We start from the raw sequence: 19,218 nt of genomic DNA on the forward strand, positions 1-19,218 counted from the left end.
ATAAACGGGAAATTATACATGGAAGAGAAAATAAAGACACATTCTCAAACACCGGCAAAAAAAACACAACAGAAAATTGAGGCAACCAACCAGAGCCCGCCAATCCCACCGAGATCAAAACGAGCTAGGACTGAGTCAGATAACAGCCCTATAAGAAGAAATCTCAGAAACAGTGATTCCATACCTTCTCCATCAACACATGCGAACAACACACAACCAAACCAATATTAGAGTGGCCACGGAGAACAACTAGCTAGACAACATACAAAAACGAATATTGAAAATGATTTTAAAAGCAGTAATATATTCTCACTCCCGAATTCAGACATTTATAATGCTTCGACTTCAACCAGTAGCGATACATGTAACAGTCCTAGAAAAAATATTTCAGCTGGTAGTGATCTAAACATTTTATGCCTGAACTGCTGTGGAATAAAGTCTCACGTGAATTATCCAGAATTTAAAGACATTATAGATAATCATGAAATAGTATGTCTTGTAGAAACTAAAACCGATGACATTGATGTGATAAATCTTCCCGGTTATGAATTCAAAATGAAAAACAGGAAAAAAGTTACGAAAACGAGATCGGGTGGTATTACAGTTGGCTACAAAGAACATTTGAAGACAATGATAGAAATAATAGACACAGAATGTAAATATGTAATGTGGTTTCAAGTTAACGGTAAAGCTTTTAATTTAGATAAACCCGTTGTTTTTGGAGTCGTTTACATACCTCCGGAATATACTAGGTATTCCTCAGATGAAGCTGTTAATGAGATTGAACAAGAATTTCTACGCTTTTCGAACATTTCAAATTACATATGCCTCTTAGGGGATTTTAATGCCAGGACAGGTTGTGATGATGATTTTGTAATTATAAATGAAGATGAACATGGTGATAATAATTTGTCTGACTTCATCGAAAACCCTATTAATGCTCTAGAAGCTCTGTCTATTCCCACGAAGAGGGAAAGTATGGATAAAGGAAAAAATAGATATGGCAATATGCTGTTAAATTTTTGCAAAGGCAACGGGTTTTTTATACTAAATGGAAGATTGGGAAGGGATCAAAATATCGGGCGATTTACTTGTCGTAATGCCAGTGTAGTTGATTATTGTATAAGCACTCCTGAACTTTTGAAAACGTTTAAGGACTTTGAAGTTTTAGATTCAAGTAAGTTATTGTCAGATGTTCATAACCCACTCTCTATTACTTTTTTCTGTGATAAAAACTTGGCAATTGCCCATGCGGAAAATGTCGATTATTTTAGTAAAAAGAATACGTTTACGAAGATAAAAAGATGGAATTCTGAAAAGATAAAAGATTTTCAAAATAATATTGATGTAGAAAAAATAGCAGAACTTGAATACAAACTTACAAATACTGATTTAACTGTAGTGAATAAGAACATCATTAATTCACTTATAGATGATCTGTGTAATATTTTTGTCAAGTCTGGGAAGACAACTTTTGGTACTTATACTGTAAAACAGACTAAGAAAAGGGGAGATTTTGGAAATAAGAATAAACCCTGGTTTGATGAGGAATGTAAATTTGCACGTCAAAATTACAGGAAATTAAAAAGACGTTTCAAGTCCAAAAATCATTCTAAAAACCATTCAGACAAGTTAAATGCCGAAAAAGCGTATAAAAACATTCTCGATAGCAAATTTAGAAACTTTAGAAAAGATCTTTCAGATAAAATTCAAAATTTGCGTGGCAAAAATCCGAAAGAATATTGGAAAATTTTAAATCAGAATAAAAGAAAGAAACAACCCGATATTGACATTGGAAAATTACACGATTTTTTCAAAAATTTAAACGCTGCACCGGAAGATGAAAAAAATGTGCAACTTCCAGAGATCAATCCCATGCAATGTGAACAGATGAATGAACATATAAATTCGCCTTTTTCAAAAGATGAAATTCTCCAGTCTATTAAAAAACTGAAGAATGACAAAGCTTGTGGTGAAGACGAAATTATAAACGAATACATAAAATCCACATCAAACCAGTTTTTATGCATTTATGAGAAACTTTTTAATATTATATTTGATAAAGGTCTTATTCCACATAGGTGGCTTATAGGTACAATTAAACCAATTTATAAAAACAAAGGAAACTCCAAAGATCCAAAGAATTATAGACCAATTACTATCGTTAGCTGTCTGGGAAAACTATTTACAGCAGTTTTGAATAAAAGACTTAATGATTTTTCAGAAGAGTTTACCTTAATACAAGAAAATCAAAGTGGTTTTCGGCAAAAATATTCTACTACAGATAATATTTTTACCTTGTATTCTTTTTTTGAATTATTGAAATGTAGGAAAAAGAAATTATATTGTGCCTTTATAGATTTTGAGAAGGCTTTTGACACTGTATGGCGAGATGGTTTGTTTATAAAATGTTGTTAAATAATATAAATGGTAAGATGTATAAGGTTATATCTAATATGTACTGTGATACTAAATCTCGTATATCATACAATAATTGTAATTCAGAATACTTTGCTTGTGACAACGGCGTACGACAAGGAGAAAACTTATCACCTTTCCTATTTTCTTTATTTTTAAACGATTTAGAAGATTTCTTGGTTAGTAAAAATATTACAGGACTTAAAACCTTATCAGAAGACCTTGAAAGAGAATTAAAAATACATCTAAAACTTTTTATCATATTATACGCAGATGACACGGTGCTGTTGGCCGAAACAGCACAGGATCTGCAGACGCAACTCAATGCCTTTCATGACTATTGTAAGGTTTGGAAACTGAAAGTAAATGTTGACAAAACTAAAACCCTAGTATTTGGTTTGGGACGTTTGCCAAAAAATCTCCAATTTACTTATAATGGCATAAGCATTGAGTTAGTAAAGCAGTTTAACTATTTGGGTATTGTTTTTACTAAAACAGGAAACTTTAATATGACTAAAAAATATTTATCCGATAAGGCCTTAAAAGCCATGTACGAAGTCCTGAAAATAGGAAGGATGTATCAGCTTTCTGTTAAATGTCAGCTTGACCTTTTTGACAAAATGATCAAGCCCATTCTATTGTATGGGTGCGAAATATGGGGCTTTGGTAATAATGATATCCTGGAAAAGATTCATTTAAAATTTTGTAAAATTCTTTTAAACTTGAAATCCTCAACGCCAAATTATATGGTTTACGGGGAACTAGGTCGTCATCCGATCGAAATAGATATTAAAGTTCGAACAGTACTATTCTGGGCAAATTTGATATCCGGTAAACAAGCAAAGTTTTCCTTCATATTATATCAACTTTCTCGTCATATGAACGAGCACCATAATGTCCAGATAAAATGGATCCTGTTTATACAAAAAATATTCAAGATTGTGGTTTCTCATACATATGGGAGTCACAAAATTTTGTTAATAAAGAATGGTTAAAAACTGTCATAAAGCAGAGATTGCTAGATCAATATATTCAGAACTGGAATTCCCTCATTCAAAATTCACCAAAAGGTATTAACTACAAAAATTTTAAGAAAAACTTGGAATTCGAAGAATATTTTAATATTTTGGACTTCAAAGACGCTATTGTTTTTTGTCGATTTAGAACGACTAATACTAAGCTGCCGATTGAAACAGGAAGATGGCAAAACGTGATCAGAGAAAACCGCTTTTGCAGTCTATGTAACAATCGACAAATAGGTGACGAATATCATTTTATATTTGAATGCAATTTTTTCCATCAAAAACGCAAAGAGTTTTTAACTGAATATTTTACAAAACGGCAAAATACAGTTAAATTCTCTGAACTTATGTCAAGTACAAGAAAACCAGTTCTGAAGAAGCTTTGTTCTTTTATAAAAAATATAAATACTAGTGTTTGTACTCCTGGCTTGTAACTTTTGTAACCTCTCTCGCTTGTTTTGTACATATTGTAAATATTTATTGTTGTATCTGTTATCTCTGTACCGATGTAATGCATTGGCTTTATGAGAATAAAGATATATATACTTGTCTGTCAGTCTTTTTCTTTTTTTCCTCCTTAGTTATTATCAATTAGCGAGTTTGAATGTCCTTCTGGTATCTTTCATTTCACTTCTACATCAGCCATTTAAATAATCAGTTACTTCTTACACATATAGGACTCAAATTAATATTGTCAGAAGTATGATTGTTGATAAAAATCAATTCATTTTTAATAAAGGTGTATCCTTTGAAACTGTTTTAGATTTTATTTTAAAATTATTTTTTTTATGTGTACATATGCTATGATATGTAAACATTACAAATGGCTAACATGTGGACAATTTCATTCTGTACTAAATATCTAGTATTTGTTCAATTATATTAACTCCACCAATTAGCAGTAAACAATCATTAACAGAGGTGATAAAACTGCCAAAGGCATTTGGTTTTTAACTTAATCCTATTGTCAGTTAGTGTTACACAATCAGGTAACAATTTTACCGGAAATGCCAGAAGGCATGAAATTTGGTAAAAGTATCTTTTGAAAAGGCAGAGGGGGGAATTCTTTTGCTTTGTAGGGCAGAAGGTCGGGCGCACTTCTATTTAGGGCAGGCGGGAACACAGCTTTCTTACTTAGCCTAGTATATTTCCAATATGAAGAGTTTACAAAAGCTATGAAGACTGACAGCTTTTGGAGAGATTGATTCAAAACACGCTGTTGTTCAGTGGTTGTTGTATGTTGATGTGGATCTTGAGTGTTTCTCTTTTCTCGTTTCTTGTTTAACACTAGTAATTTTTGGAGCCCTTTACAGCTTGCTGTTCAGTGAGTGCCATGGGTCTGTGTTGAAGGCCGTACTTTGACCTATAATGGTTCACTTTTTAGAAATTATAACTTGAATGGAGAGTTGTCTCATTGGCACTCATACTCTTCTTATATCTATATACAGTATTGTATGGACATATTAAATCAAATTAAAGAAAAGAGTTCCAATGTCTCAACATTACACTTATTTTATCTGTCCAAGGACTATAACCAAAACTTTTTATAAATATCTTAGAGAAATGAAAGCCTAAGTGCTTCTGATATAATTAATATTTTCAAGGGGCAATACTCTTTTTCAAAATATTTTATCAGCATTAATTTTAGAATTTGTCAGAGACATAGCTGATAAGATTTTTGTCTTTCACCAATAACTTTTACCAGTTGAGATTGATGTACATACTTTGTATTGATTTATATAGTATAGAACATAAATTAATAAATTGCTTCGCCAAGTGCAGCTGGATAAGACAGCAGAGGTCCAACCCTGAACCATTGGCAAAAATTCAAAAAAACGCTTGAAACTTGTTTGAATTTGGATTGTAATTAAATATTTGACACATAATAGGTTTTGGACACAGAACAACCGCAGTCAAAGAACTTAGAATTGGTAATATGCTTAGTTTTTTGCTTTTGTCTCATACACTATGCTATTGCGAATTGCCCCCTCCCCCCACCTCCCAAAAATAAAATAAAATTACCCCCCTTTTTTTATTTTATGCAATACACTATGCTGTTGCATATTTACCTCAACCCGGAAAAAAACAAATTGTATCCCCCCTCCTCAATTTCTTTTTTACACTTCCCCTCTAAAAAAAAATGTTCACCTCCCCTACCCATTTTCATAAAATGTACAGCTTAATGTACTTATACCCTTTAACCCTGTAAAAAGCTGTTGGACAAAATATTATGTTCACATTAAACAGATGTTTGGTTTACTAATGTCAAATTGCTTAAGAATATCCAATGAAGCCTTGTCATATTAGTTCAGTTTAGAGAGGCTCCAGGATAACATGGGATTCCGTTAAGACTGGTTTTCCTGCATCTAGATACATACCTTATCCCATACCAGTACACCATCTCCCTGCTGATGCACTTGGTCTCTAAGTTTAGATAAACATGTTGAGAAAACATCAGAACATTCCTGTATAGACCAAACCCTCTGATCTCTCATACCAGTTTCTGATTTTGTATCTGTAATCAAACAAAAATAGTATCATAATAAAAACGCATGTGTAATTAAAAACAATGACCTTTCATATCTTTTTTTACCAAATTTTATTATTTAACTGGGATAAACATTGCAAAATACAACTTAAAACCTCTGATTTTGTTGTTTGACAGCAGTTGTATTGATGAATATACACATAATTTATTGGGGTCTATAAAAGGTGTATCATTTTCTTCCTAGTTTTTCTGCCTTGGTCCATGGTAAGATTTTTTCAAACATTTTTTTAAAATCTTACATACCCACATAACTTGTAAGCTATAATTCTTACAGATCAACTTTCATCAACTTGTGAGTTATAAATCTTACAGATCAACTTTTATAAACTTGTAAGTTATAAATCTTACAGATCAAACTTCCAACAACTTTTAAGTTATAAATCTTACAGATCGACTTTCATCAACTTATAAGTTATCAATCTTACAGATCGACTTTCATCAACTTATAAGTTATCAATCTTACAGATCAATTTTCAACAACTTGTAAGTTATAAATCTTACAGATCAACTTTCATAAACTTATAAGTTATAAATCTTACAGATAAACTTTCAACAACTTGTAAGTTGTAAATCTTACAGATCAACTTTCAACAATTTATAAGTAATAAATCTTACAGATCAACTTTCAACAACTTGTAAGTTATAAATCTTACAGATCAACTTTCATCAACTTGTAAGCTATAAATCTCACAGATCAACTTTCAACAACTTGTAAGCTATAAATCTTTAAGATCAACTTTCAACAACTTGTAAGCTATACATTTTACAGATCAACTTTCAACAACTTGTAAGCTATACATTTTAAAGATCAACTTTCAACAACGTGTTAGTTATAAATCTTACAGATCAACTTTCTAGAATTTGTAAGCCATAAATCTTACAGATCAACTTTCATCACCTTATAAGTTATAAATCTTACAAATCAATTTTCAACAACTTGTAAGTTATAAATCTTACAGATAAGCTATAAATCTTAACGATCAACTTTCATAAACTTATAAGTTATAAATCTTACAGATCAACTTTCAACAACTTGTAAGTAATAAATCCTACAGATCAACTTTCAACAACTTGTAAGCTATAAATCTTACAGATCAACTTTCATCAACTTGTAAGTTATAAATCTTACAGATCCAACTTTCAAAAAATTGTAAGCTATAAATCTTACAGATCAACTTTCAACAACTTGTAAGCTATAAATCTTACAGATCAACTTTCATCAATTTGTAAGCTATAATTCTTACCGATCAACTTTCATAAACTTATAAGTTATAAATCTTACAGATCAACTTTCAACAACTTGTAAGTTATAAATCTTACAGATCAACTTTCAACAACTTGTAAGTTGTAAATCTTACAGATCAACTTTCAACAATTTGTAAGTAATAAATCTTACAGATCAACATTCAACAACTTGTAAGCTATAAATCTTACAGATCAACTTTCAACAACCTGTTAGTTATAAATCTTACCAGATCAACTTTCAACAACTTGTGAGTTATAAATCTTACAGATCAACTTTCATCAACTTGTAAGCTATAAATCTTAAAGATCAACTTTCATAAACTTATAAGTAATAAATCTTACAGATCAACTTTCAACAACTTGTAAGTCATAAATCTTACAGATCAACTTTCATCAACTTGTAAGTTATAAATCTTACAAATCAACTTTCATCAACTTGTAAGCTATAAATATTATAGATCAACTTTCATCAACTTGTAAGTAATAAATCTTACAGATCAACTTTCAACAACTTGTAAGTCATAAATCTTACAGATCAACTTTCATCAACTTGTAAGCTATAAATCTTAATGAACAACTTTCAACAACTTGTAAGTTGTAAATCTTACAGATCAACTTTCAACAATTTGTAAGTAATAAATCTTACAGATCAACTTTCAACAACTTGTAAGTTATAAATCTTACAGATCAACTTTCAACTTCTTGTAAGCTATAAATCTTACAGATCAACTTTCATCAACTTGTAAGCTATAAATCTAACAGATCAACTTTCATAAACTGATAAGTTATAAATCTTACAGATCAACTTTCAACTTCTTGTAAGCTATAAATCTTACAGATCAACTTTCAACTTCTTGTAAGCTATAAATCTAACAGATCAACTTTCATAAACTGATAAGTTATAAATCTTACTGATCAACTTTCATCAACTGAGAAAATTATCATTTTGAGTCAATGAAATCATTTCATTTTTAAATTGTTGCCTTCCCTTAATTGCCTTTGGACAATTTTAGGAAAATGTTAGGAAAATTCACATGAAGTAAATGCGATGCAACAGTTAAACAAGTTAGAGTATGAGCATAATTATGTGATTTTGACAAGCTTTATTCTAATAAACAGCTGTGCCATGAGCGCATGATACGCCCGACTCCTTGTGTGGCAGTTTTTGCAATAATCATAGTTTCTGAGAAAGTTTTAGGCAATAACCATATATTGTTTTTGAGATACAGTGGGACATGTGAACCCCCCCACCCCCCTTCTCTTTTTTTTACAAAAAACTAAATATCACTAAAATAAATTTTTTAATCAAAAGCAAACCAGATGCTCCGCAGGGCGTAGCTTTATACGACCGCAGAGGTTGAACCCTGAACGGTTGGGGCAAGTATGGACACAACATTCAAGCTGGATTCAGCTCTAAATTTGGATTGTGATTAAATAGTTGACACAGCATAGGTTTCTGACACAGAATGAATGTGTTCTAATGAACTTAAAATTTTTGTTTTCTCTTAGAGCAATTCACTATGCTGTTGAATATTAATCCTCTCAAAAAAATGTTTGAAGAAATTTTCTTTTTTATTTATGAAATTTCAAATGAGAAAAATTGAACCCAATTTTTTTAATCACATCCCCCTTTCCCTTATTCCAAAACTAATCTCAATTAAAATTTCTAATGGAGTTTGCAACAATAACTACTCATTTAAATACATCATAAAATATTAAGATGTAAAAAAACTGCTTGTTATCACTGAATGGTAAAGATTATTTTAATTTATCAGTTGGTAGTAAAAAGTGAATATACATTGTATATTGTATATAACAAAGATTTAAGTTGATTCTGGACAAAGAAAGATAACTCCAATTAAAAAAAAATCTTGCTATTGCACAATATTTTGCAATTAGATATTTCTTGCTTACTATTCTGGACAAAGAAAGATAACTCTAATTAAAAAAAAAATTGCTATTTCACAATATTGTGCAATTAGATATTTCTTGCCATTGCGCAATACTGTGCAATTGAAAAGACTTGCTATTGCACAATACTTAATATAATAATTTTAGATCCTGATTTGGACCAACTTGAAAACTGGGCCCATAATAAAAAATCTAAGTACATTTTTGGATTCAGCATATAAAAGAACCCCAAGATTTCAATTTTTGTTAAAATCAGACTAAGTTTAATTTTGGACCCTTTGGACTTTAGTGTAGACCAATTTGAAAACAGGACCAAAAATGAAGAATCTACATACACAGTTAGATTTGGTATATCAAAGAACCCCATTTATTCAATTATTGATGAAATCAAACAAAGTTTAATTTTGGACCCCAATTTGGACCAACTTGAAAACTGGGCCAATAATCAAGAATCTAAGTACATTTTTAGATTCAGCATATCAAAGAACCTAACTGTTTCATTTTTTGTCAAAATCAAACTAAGTTTAATTTTGGACCCTTTGGACCTTAATGTAGACCAATTTGAAAACAGGACCAAAAGTTAAGAATCTACATACACAGTCATGACAGTTAGATTCGGCATATCAAAGAACCCTAATTATTCAATTTTGATGAAATCAAACAAAGTTTAATTTTGGACCCTTTGGGCCCCTTATTCTGTTGGGACCAAAACTCCCAAAATCAATACCAACCTTCCTTTTATGGTCATAAACCTTGTGTTTAAATTTCATAGATTTCTATTTACTTATACTAACGTTATGGTGCAAAAACCAAGAAAAATGCTTATTTGGGTCCCTTTTTGGCCCCTAATTCCTAAACTGTTGGGACCTAAACTCCCAAAATCAATACCAACCTTCCTTTTGTAGTCATTAACATTGTGTTTAAATTTCATTGATTTCTATTTACTTAAACTAAAGTTATTGTGCGAAAACCAAGAATAATGCTTATTTGGGCCCTTTTTTGGCCCCTAATTCCTAAACTGTTGAAACCAAAACTCCCAAAATCAATCCCAACCGTTCTTTTGTGGTCATAAACCTTGTGTCAAAATTTCATAGATTTCTATTAACTTAAACTAAAGTTATAGTGTGAAAACCAAGAAAATGCTTATTTGGGCCCTTTTTGGCCCCTAATTCCTAAAATGTTGGGACCAAAACTCCCAAAATCAATACCAACCTTCCTTTTGTGGTCATACACCTTGTGTTAAAATTTCATAGATTTCCATTCACTTTTACTAAAGTTAGAGTGCGAAAACTAAAAGTATTCGGACGACGACGACGCCAACGTGATAGCAATATACGACGAAAAATTTTGCGGTCGTATAAAAATATACAGATCTTTAGATTAATATAACAAAGAAGTGTGTAAAGTTTTAAGCAATAATCATTAATTGTTTTTGAGATATGGAGCGACATGTAAAAAAAACTCCCCTTTTTTACAAAATACTCAATAACTCAAAAATTAAATTTTGAATTATCACCAAAAAGTATACAGATCTTCAAATTAATATAACAAAGACGTGTGTAAAGTTTTAAGTTTTGACAGGTGTATAAAAAGGGCACCAACTTTTAAGTTCTCTCAAAAGGATGGAAACTAGGTGAAAAGATGTCCGGATCCTTGGGTTAAAGTATTTAAACAATCAAGGATATAATCAAACCTTTTGGTAAATCAGAATACTCAAGTGGAGTTGGCGGTCGTCTTTTCTTCCATAAATTTTCCATGGATAATAAATATTTTATATCATCTTTAAAAAACTGAAAAATATAAAAGACAGAAATTAATTGTGTTAAAATTCTCAATATATGCATTCCCTACATTATTAGAACAAATTCAAGAGTGGAAGTTCTCTTGAAAGATATGGAAATTATGTACTGGACGACATTTTCTTGACCAAAATTTTGTTCTATTCTTTAACTAATTCAATTTTAACAACATATTCACCCAATATTTCCTTTCATTATATTGTTTTTGTATAGTGGTATTTCTATATATAGTAGATTACCTGTTTTTAATTTGAGTTGTTGAAATTTTTATCTATTTCAATCTGTGCATGTTTGAGAAAATATTAAAGTTTATCCTTTACCTACCTTATTGAATAATTTGTAAGGATTATAAGCTGTCCAGTGGCCCATGTTCTAGTGGATTTTCTTTCAATATATTTTATCCTTGACTAACCTTATTGAATAATTTATGGGGATTATAAGCTGTCCCTATGGCCCATGTTCTTGTGGATTTTCTCACTGTATATATTTTAACCATGACTAACCTTATTGAATAATTAATGGGGATTATAAGCTGTCCCTGTGGCCCATGTTCTAGTGGATTTTCTCTGTATATTTTAACCATGACTAACCTTGTTGAATAATTTATGGGGATTGTAAAATGTCCCTGTGGCCCATGTTCTTGTGGATTTTCTCTCTCTATATTTTAACCATGACTAACCTTATTGAATAATTTATGAGGATTATAAGCTGTCCCTGAGGCCCATGTTCTTGTGGATTTTCTCTCCTATATTTTAACCATGACTAACCTTATTGAATAATTTTTGAGGATTATAAGCTGTCCCTGTGGCCCATGTTCTTGTGGATTTTCTCTCTCTATATTTTAACCATGACTAACCTTATTGAATAATTTGTGAGGATTATAAGCTGCCCCTGAGGCCCATGTTCTTGTGGATTTTCTCTCCTATATTTTAACCATGACTAACCTTATTGAATAATTTTTGAGGATTATAAGCTGTCCCTGTGGCCCATGTTCTTGTGGATTTTCTCTCTCTATATTTTAACCATGACTAACCTTATTGAATAATTCGTAAGGATTATAAGCTGTCCCTGTGGCCCATGTTCTTGTGGATTTTCTCTCTCTATATTTTAACCATGACTAACCTTATTGAATAATTTGTGAGGATTATAAGCTGCCCCTGAAGCCCATGTTCTTGCGGATTTTCTCTCCTATATTTTAACCATGACTAACCTTATTGAATAATTTATGGGGATTATAAGCTGTCCCTGTGGCCCATGTTCTTGTGGATTTTCTTTCTATACCACCTACAGCAGTCTCTGATGCTTCTTTCTCCATTGCACTTTTACCAGCATCACCTGTAGAACAATGTTTATGCAATAGAATGAAACAATTTACAGACAAATCCTTCAGGTCTAGGAAAAAATTTAGTAAAGAACAAAATCAGAACCAGGAATATAATCAACAGATGAAAGATTAATTGATTGTAGGTGTTTAACAGGACTTTAATGGTAATAGTGTGGCAGCCAGTTTAAATGGTGGAGCAAGCCTTTTTGTTCAAAAATAACTACCACCTTCTGCATCTAAACTGGAGATCATAGTAAATTAAGATCTAAGTCAAACTTTCTATGCATGAACTAACAACCTCAGTATTAACAAGATAAAGATTGCTGAAGATAAACTTCTTAGACCCCTTGGATACTGTAAAATGTCAAATACAATATGGACATCTTGCTTTAAGTAATAATAATTGTAGTTTTTCATGATCACATTTTTAGTGATGTAGATGAAATTCTTAGTCCATTTGGCTGCTGTAGTAGATACATTGCATAAAACATAGTCAAATAGGGCATGGACATCCTATTCAGGCTATTGTAATAATACCGGCAGTTTTTGATGATCAAAATTTTTACTTTTTATTTCCATTTTCAATGGTAGAATTCTGTAAAGCTTTCTTTATTTTTTCTATACATTGAATATAAGGCCATAACCAAGATTGCAAAGGGACCTTGTGATATTTGTATTGAACCAAAGGAATCTATGATCTTTTTTCCAAAAATGTAAACAATTTATATTGTATTTGCATTGAAGCAAATTCCATACAATTAACTGGAGAGAATCTTCAAAATCAAGAGTGGGTTTATGGAAATGAGAAAATTATTTTGCCATGGCAAATGAAATGGTGTACTAAATAATTGATCCTTTAATTTATAAACTATTGTATTTTCCAAAAAATGATACAAACCAGCAAGCTCTGGATCTTCTGTGTCTGGTGATACATCCTGATCTGGATCATCTTCTCCAAATAACTGACTAGAAAATATATCAAACATGTTATGTTAGAAATGGTAAAGAATTTCAATATAAAAGAAGCATTTGTCAGAGGACACCAATGCCCCTGCTGAAGCTTTCAATTTTCCAAGTTAAAATGGAGAATTACTCTAGAACGATAAATGAATCGCAACCCAAATTCAGTCTGCCTGCGTGTTGTGGTTTTTAGAATTGTGAATGAGTTTCATAAATTACATTTTGGTCTTTATGCAGGTAGAATTTCAAATATCTTAGTTGAACTTGTCTATAATTTGTATAAAGTTGTTTATGTAATTAGGATTTAGATTGGTGCTACGTGTACAACAAGCATGACTTCTACATTTGATTGAAGACGAACACATGGCTTGTATTCAGATTTTCCTGTGTTGAATTTATAAACGGTCTATGTGATGTAACTCTTTTGAATTAGCTAGGTTAGTCTTCTTAATAAATTTTTACACTGAGAATGGCCACATGAGGAACACTGTACAAACTTATCGTACATACTTGAATAAATGTTTGGCCCAAACAACACAATGCACTGGTTCTGATGGAGTATTACGTATCGTACAGCCTGGAAAAGTTTTCTGTGTAGGTTTTGGTTGACATTCGTAACATTCTGTTAAACCCTGTTGAATACAATGGAACATATATCAGTAAATTGCAAACATCAAATATTATTATTCAGCATTTTTTTTATTCAGTTGAAACTGTTTTTATTTATCAATGACATATGTTAATGCAAAAGTGAGAAATAAGTAAATGTTAAGGGTAAAAGTTTTTGGTTTATCATAGCAATAACGTATTAAGTCCCTAATTCATAAGTCAATACCTTAATTTGCCATACAGTTTATAAATGTTACATCACAATAAAATATGTACTTAGTTTAAACTTAATGTGACCCCATTTTTTTGGAGTAAACTACATTAACCAAAATACATAATTTTCCTCTTCTATCATAGGCAAGGCATAATTGAGTAAGGGACATTGTGACAAATACATGATGCACAATGGAGATAACTATGTAGCGACTGAAAATCTAACCCCCTTTATCTAGAATACGATTTGAATTACCTAATAAATTTTAAGATTGGTAATAAAATAAAAGTCATTATCTAATTTTTTTATCTCTTACTAAAACCAATCACTGGTTTAAACTTAGTATCTGATGTTCAGTTATAATGTACCAAGTTTATTTGTGAGTCACACAGTATCTGATGCATCGTCAAACTTAGTAGTTTGCCAATTAACGCTAAATAACAATTCAGATTAACTTACAATTAAAGATAGTACTTCCTAGATGCTGCCAATTATATCTGATTATGTGATGAAGGTCACAGAGAATCTGAACTAAGATGTAAAACTTAGTAGGTCAATGAAGCAAACACTAGGACAGATTAAAAACTATATCTGTCATTATATAACTTGATAATAGAAGGTTTTCACCTCAAATGCTTTCTGGAATTTCTTCTTTAATCTTTACCATTACCCTACCTTTTTAATAACTTGAACTTGTCCAAGATATCCAGCTGTACCACTTTCTATGAGGGGAACATCAGCTGATAAACACATACGATTTACATGATTTCTAGCAGCTGAAATAAATATCAGAAAAAGGTGTATCATCAACTAGGAAATTTACATATACTAAGAGTATTTGCTAATTTTTTTATGTGAAATGCACCCAAAGCACTTATAATTGTGATTTTTCCAAATTATTTACATACCTAGGGATGCTACTCTAAAAAAGAAGAAATAGTTGGTGCTGTAGTTTAATCAATAAAGGTTTATTACAGTGCTTATCCAGTGACCTTTGGGGTATCACAATAGCAATGGCTCAAACAGTCTACCAAATTGCAGTTAGATTTCTTCTCCCACAAACTGAACAACTGGTAAAATATTTTAGCAGATTGCTCTAGTGAAATGTTGTTAGTATGAAGTGAGTGCTGTAAAATCAAAAGTAATTCTTACCATCAAGATCCAGTTAGTTGATATCTTTGTAATTCTTTTCAAATGAAAAAATAACTTACTATAGTATGAGTCACTAAATAAGAAGGTCTAATTTTGACATGGAAACTTCTATCATAAATAGATTTTATAAATAAATAGTTCAAACCATTGTTTTGTAGATGTATATTTTATAGCTTTGTCTTCTAAGACAGAGATATTGTGTAATTATGATTCGTATAATATTTTCTATACAAATTACTGATCTGCTGGCATTAAAGGGAAATAATTTTTATTGAGTTAGTGTACACTAAACAAGAGGCTCTCAAGAGCCTGCATCGCTCACCTTAATTCTTTTGGTTAAATCTCTCATCAATGATTATTTTGGCTTTTCAATTTATTTAAATGTTTTTTGGATCGTCCTATTTTCTTCAAAAGCCAAAAAAAAAAATCATTTTCTCCTATGTTCTATTTTAGCCATAGGAGCTATGTTTCTTGACATACAAGGAAATAAAATATAAAATTTATACTAGATACTCTGAAACTCATTTAGCCTAAGTTTGGCTGAAATTGATACAGCAGTTTCAAAGGAGAAGATTTTTTAAAGTAAGTCAATATGATGAACAAATTGTGAAAAAAGTCTTTAAAGGGCAATAATTGACAATTTTGGTCAAATTGACTTAATTGAAGATCTTACTTTGCTGAACATTATTGCTGTTTACAGTTTATTTCTATCTATAATTATATTCAAGATAATAAACAAAAACAGCAAAATTTCCTTAAAATTATCAATTCAGGGGCAGCAACCCAACAACAGGTTGTCTGATTCATCTGAAAATTTCAGGGCAGATAGATCTTGACCTGATAAACAATATTACCCAATGTCAGATTTGCTCTAAATGCTTTGGTTTTTGAGTTATAAGCCAAAACTGCATTTGACCCCTATGTTCTATTTTTAGCAATGGCGACCATGTTTGTTGATAGATCATAACTTCGGATACAATTTACAAACTAGATACCCTAAGGAACATTCAGTTAAAGTTTGGAAGTATTTGGCCCAGTAGTTTCAGAGGAGAAGATTTTTGTAAAAGATTACTAAGATTTACGAAAAATGGTTAAAAATTGACTATAAAGGGCAATAACTCCTAAAGGGGTCAACTGACCATTTCGGTCATGTTGACTTATTTGTAAATCTTACTTTGCCGAACATTATTGCTGTTTACAGTTTATCTCTATCAATAATAATATTCAAGATAATAACCAAAAGCAGCAAAATTTCTTTAAAATTACCAATTCAGGGGCAGTAACCCAACAACAGGTTGTCTGATTCATCTGAAAATTTCAGGGCAGATAGATCTTGACCTGATAAACAATATTATCCCATGTCAGATTGCTCTAAATGCTTTGGTTTTTGAGTTATAAGCCAAAAACTGCATTTGACCCCTATGTTCTATTTTTAGCAATGGCGACCATGTTTGTTGATAGATCACAACTTCGGATACAATTTACAAACTAGATACCCTAAGGAACATTCAGTTAAAGTTTGGAAGTATTTGGCCCAGTAGTTTCAGAGGAGAAGATTTTTGTAAAAGATTACTAAGATTTACGAAAAATGGTTAAAAATTGACTATAAAGGACAATAACTCCTAAAAGGGTCAACTGACCATTTCCGTCATGTTGACTTATTTGTAAATCTTACTTTGCTGAACATCATTTCTGTTTACAGTTTATCTCTATCTATAATAATATTCAAGATAATAACCAAAAACAGCAAAATTTCCTTAAAAATACCAATTCAGGGGCAGCAACCCAACAACGGGTTGTCTGATTCATCTGAAAATTTCAGGGCAGATAGATCTTGACCTGATAAACAATATTACCCATGTAAGATTTGCTCTAAATGCTTTGGTTTTTGAGTTATAAGCCAAAAACTGCATTTGACCCCTATGTTCTATTTTTAGCAATGGCGACCATGTTTGTTGATAGATCATAACTTCGGATACAATTTACAAACTAGATACCCTAAGGAACATTCAGTTAAAGTTTGGAAGTATTTGGCCCAGTAGTTTCAGAGGAGAAGATTTTTGTAAAAGATTACTAAGATTTACGAAAAATGGTTAAAAATTGACTATAAAGGGCAATAACTCCTAAAGGGGTCAACTGACCATTTCCGTCATGTTGACTTATTTGTAAATCTTACTTTGCTGAACATTATTCCTGTTTACAGTTTATCTCTATCTATAATAATATTCAAGATAATAACCAAAAACAGCAAAATTTCCTTAAAAATACCAATTCAGGGGCAGCAACCCAACAACGGGTTGTCTGATTCATCTGAAAATTTCAGGGCAGATAGATCTTGACCTGATAAACAATATTACCCCATGTCAGATTTGCTCTAAATGCTTTGTTTTTTGAGTTATAAGCCAAAAACTGCATTTGACCCCTATGTTCTATTTTTAGCAATGGCGACCATGTTTGTTGATAGATCAAAACTTCGGATACAATTTATAAATTAGATACCCTAAGGAACATTCAGTTAAAGTTTGAAAGTATTTGGCCCAGTAGTTTCAGAGGAGAAGATTCTTGAAATAGTTTACGACGACAGACGACGACAGACGACGGACAACGACGGACGCCAAGTGATGGCATAAGCTCACTTGTCCCTTCGGAACAGGTGAGCTAAAAATTAATCAATAATACCAGGCTTCTGATTTTGCCTACAAAAAAATCATGAATACGACTTAAATAAAAAAAAAAAATGAATTGCCAAATTAGGAGGAAGTTGAAGGGCATTTAGGACACAAATTACAAAGGTTTTGCCAAATACTGCTTATAAGTAATCTTGACTCCATGGTAGAGAATCCTAAGTACTTTGAAAAATAAAGTTTGGCAAAACAGCTGTTAATCTATAATTTTACCATATCAATAAAAATTCATGTCAAAATAAAATTACTGACTACTGGACTGGTGATACTTTCTTAATTTACAGGGGAATTTGTATGATTTTTGGAACTTTGAATGTGTTCAATAATAGGTTTTGAACAGTTTTTTTTCAAAATTTTGATCATCTTGAAAATAAATTTCATTGTTCTTTTCAAAACAGAGGATAAAAGTTTAATAATCATAAAAGTAATGTTACAAACAAATTAAATGAGGAAAGTTGATATTTGTCAGACAAAAATTGTGACAGTATTTTGCTGATTTTCAGTAATGTAAATTATTTCCCTTTAATGGTAGCAGATAAGTAATTGCTTTAGAAAAAAAAATCCAAATTACAATTATGCACTAACTTGTTGTAAGAAAACGGAGCTATAAATTATAGACTTACAAAACAATGGTTTGAACTATTTATTTATAAAATCTATTTATGATAGAAGTTTCCATGTCAAAATTAGACCTTCTTATTCAGTGACTCATACTATAGTAAGTCATTATTGTGTTTGAAAAGAATTACAAAGATATCAACTAACTGGATCTTGATGGTAAGTATTGCTTTTGATTTTACAGCACTCACTTCATACTAACAACATTTCACTTGAGCAATCTGCTAAAACATTTTACCAGTTGATAAGTTAGTTGGAGAAGAAATCTGACTGCAATTTGGTAAACTGTTTGAGCCATTGCTATTGTGATACCCCAAAGGTCACTGGATAAGCACTGTAAAATCATGTAGAAATAAATATTTGCATGATAGTGCTTAAAATGTTAGACAGATTGATGGTCAATCACCGATAAAAATTTCCAATTCCCAAATCCTCTGTAGTTGATTAAAAAGCATTCCTAGGGCAATATTTTCAGACATTGTGTTTCCTTTTACCATTTTTTTTAATAAAAGAGAACCTATTCTAAAGCTAAAAGAATGGTTTATAACTGTTTCTTATTTAAACTAAAATGGCTATTTTTTTCATTGGCAAGACTATTGTTTTTATTAGCACAGAGCAAGGATCTGGAAATTTTTTCACCTAATTTCGGTCATTTTGATACATGTACAACTTAAAAGGATTGTCAAAATCACATTACTGCATGAGTGTGCCAGG

The 19,218-nt window shown here is 31.2% G+C and overlaps 1 protein-coding gene across 2 annotated transcripts in view; it reads right to left on the reverse strand.

Moving 5' to 3' along the window:
* The window catches only part of LOC139523894 (SUMO-activating enzyme subunit 2-like), a 39,107-nt gene that overhangs the window by 12,256 nt on the left and 7,633 nt on the right, over nt 1–19,218 (reverse strand). For both annotated transcript variants that reach the window (XM_071318268.1, XM_071318269.1), the window contains exons 5-10: nt 14,726–14,826; nt 13,738–13,859; nt 13,166–13,233; nt 12,154–12,278; nt 10,838–10,934; nt 5,819–5,955 (exon numbers count right to left, since the gene is read on the reverse strand). In XM_071318268.1, coding sequence (XP_071174369.1) covers nt 5,819–5,955; nt 10,838–10,934; nt 12,154–12,278; nt 13,166–13,233; nt 13,738–13,859; nt 14,726–14,826 — 650 coding nt within the window. The remainder of the gene's footprint in view (nt 1–5,818; nt 5,956–10,837; nt 10,935–12,153; nt 12,279–13,165; nt 13,234–13,737; nt 13,860–14,725; nt 14,827–19,218) is intronic.

This window comes from Mytilus edulis, chromosome 5, assembly GCF_963676685.1.
Source record: "Mytilus edulis chromosome 5, xbMytEdul2.2, whole genome shotgun sequence".
NCBI classification, from domain to species: domain Eukaryota; kingdom Metazoa; phylum Mollusca; class Bivalvia; order Mytilida; family Mytilidae; genus Mytilus; species Mytilus edulis.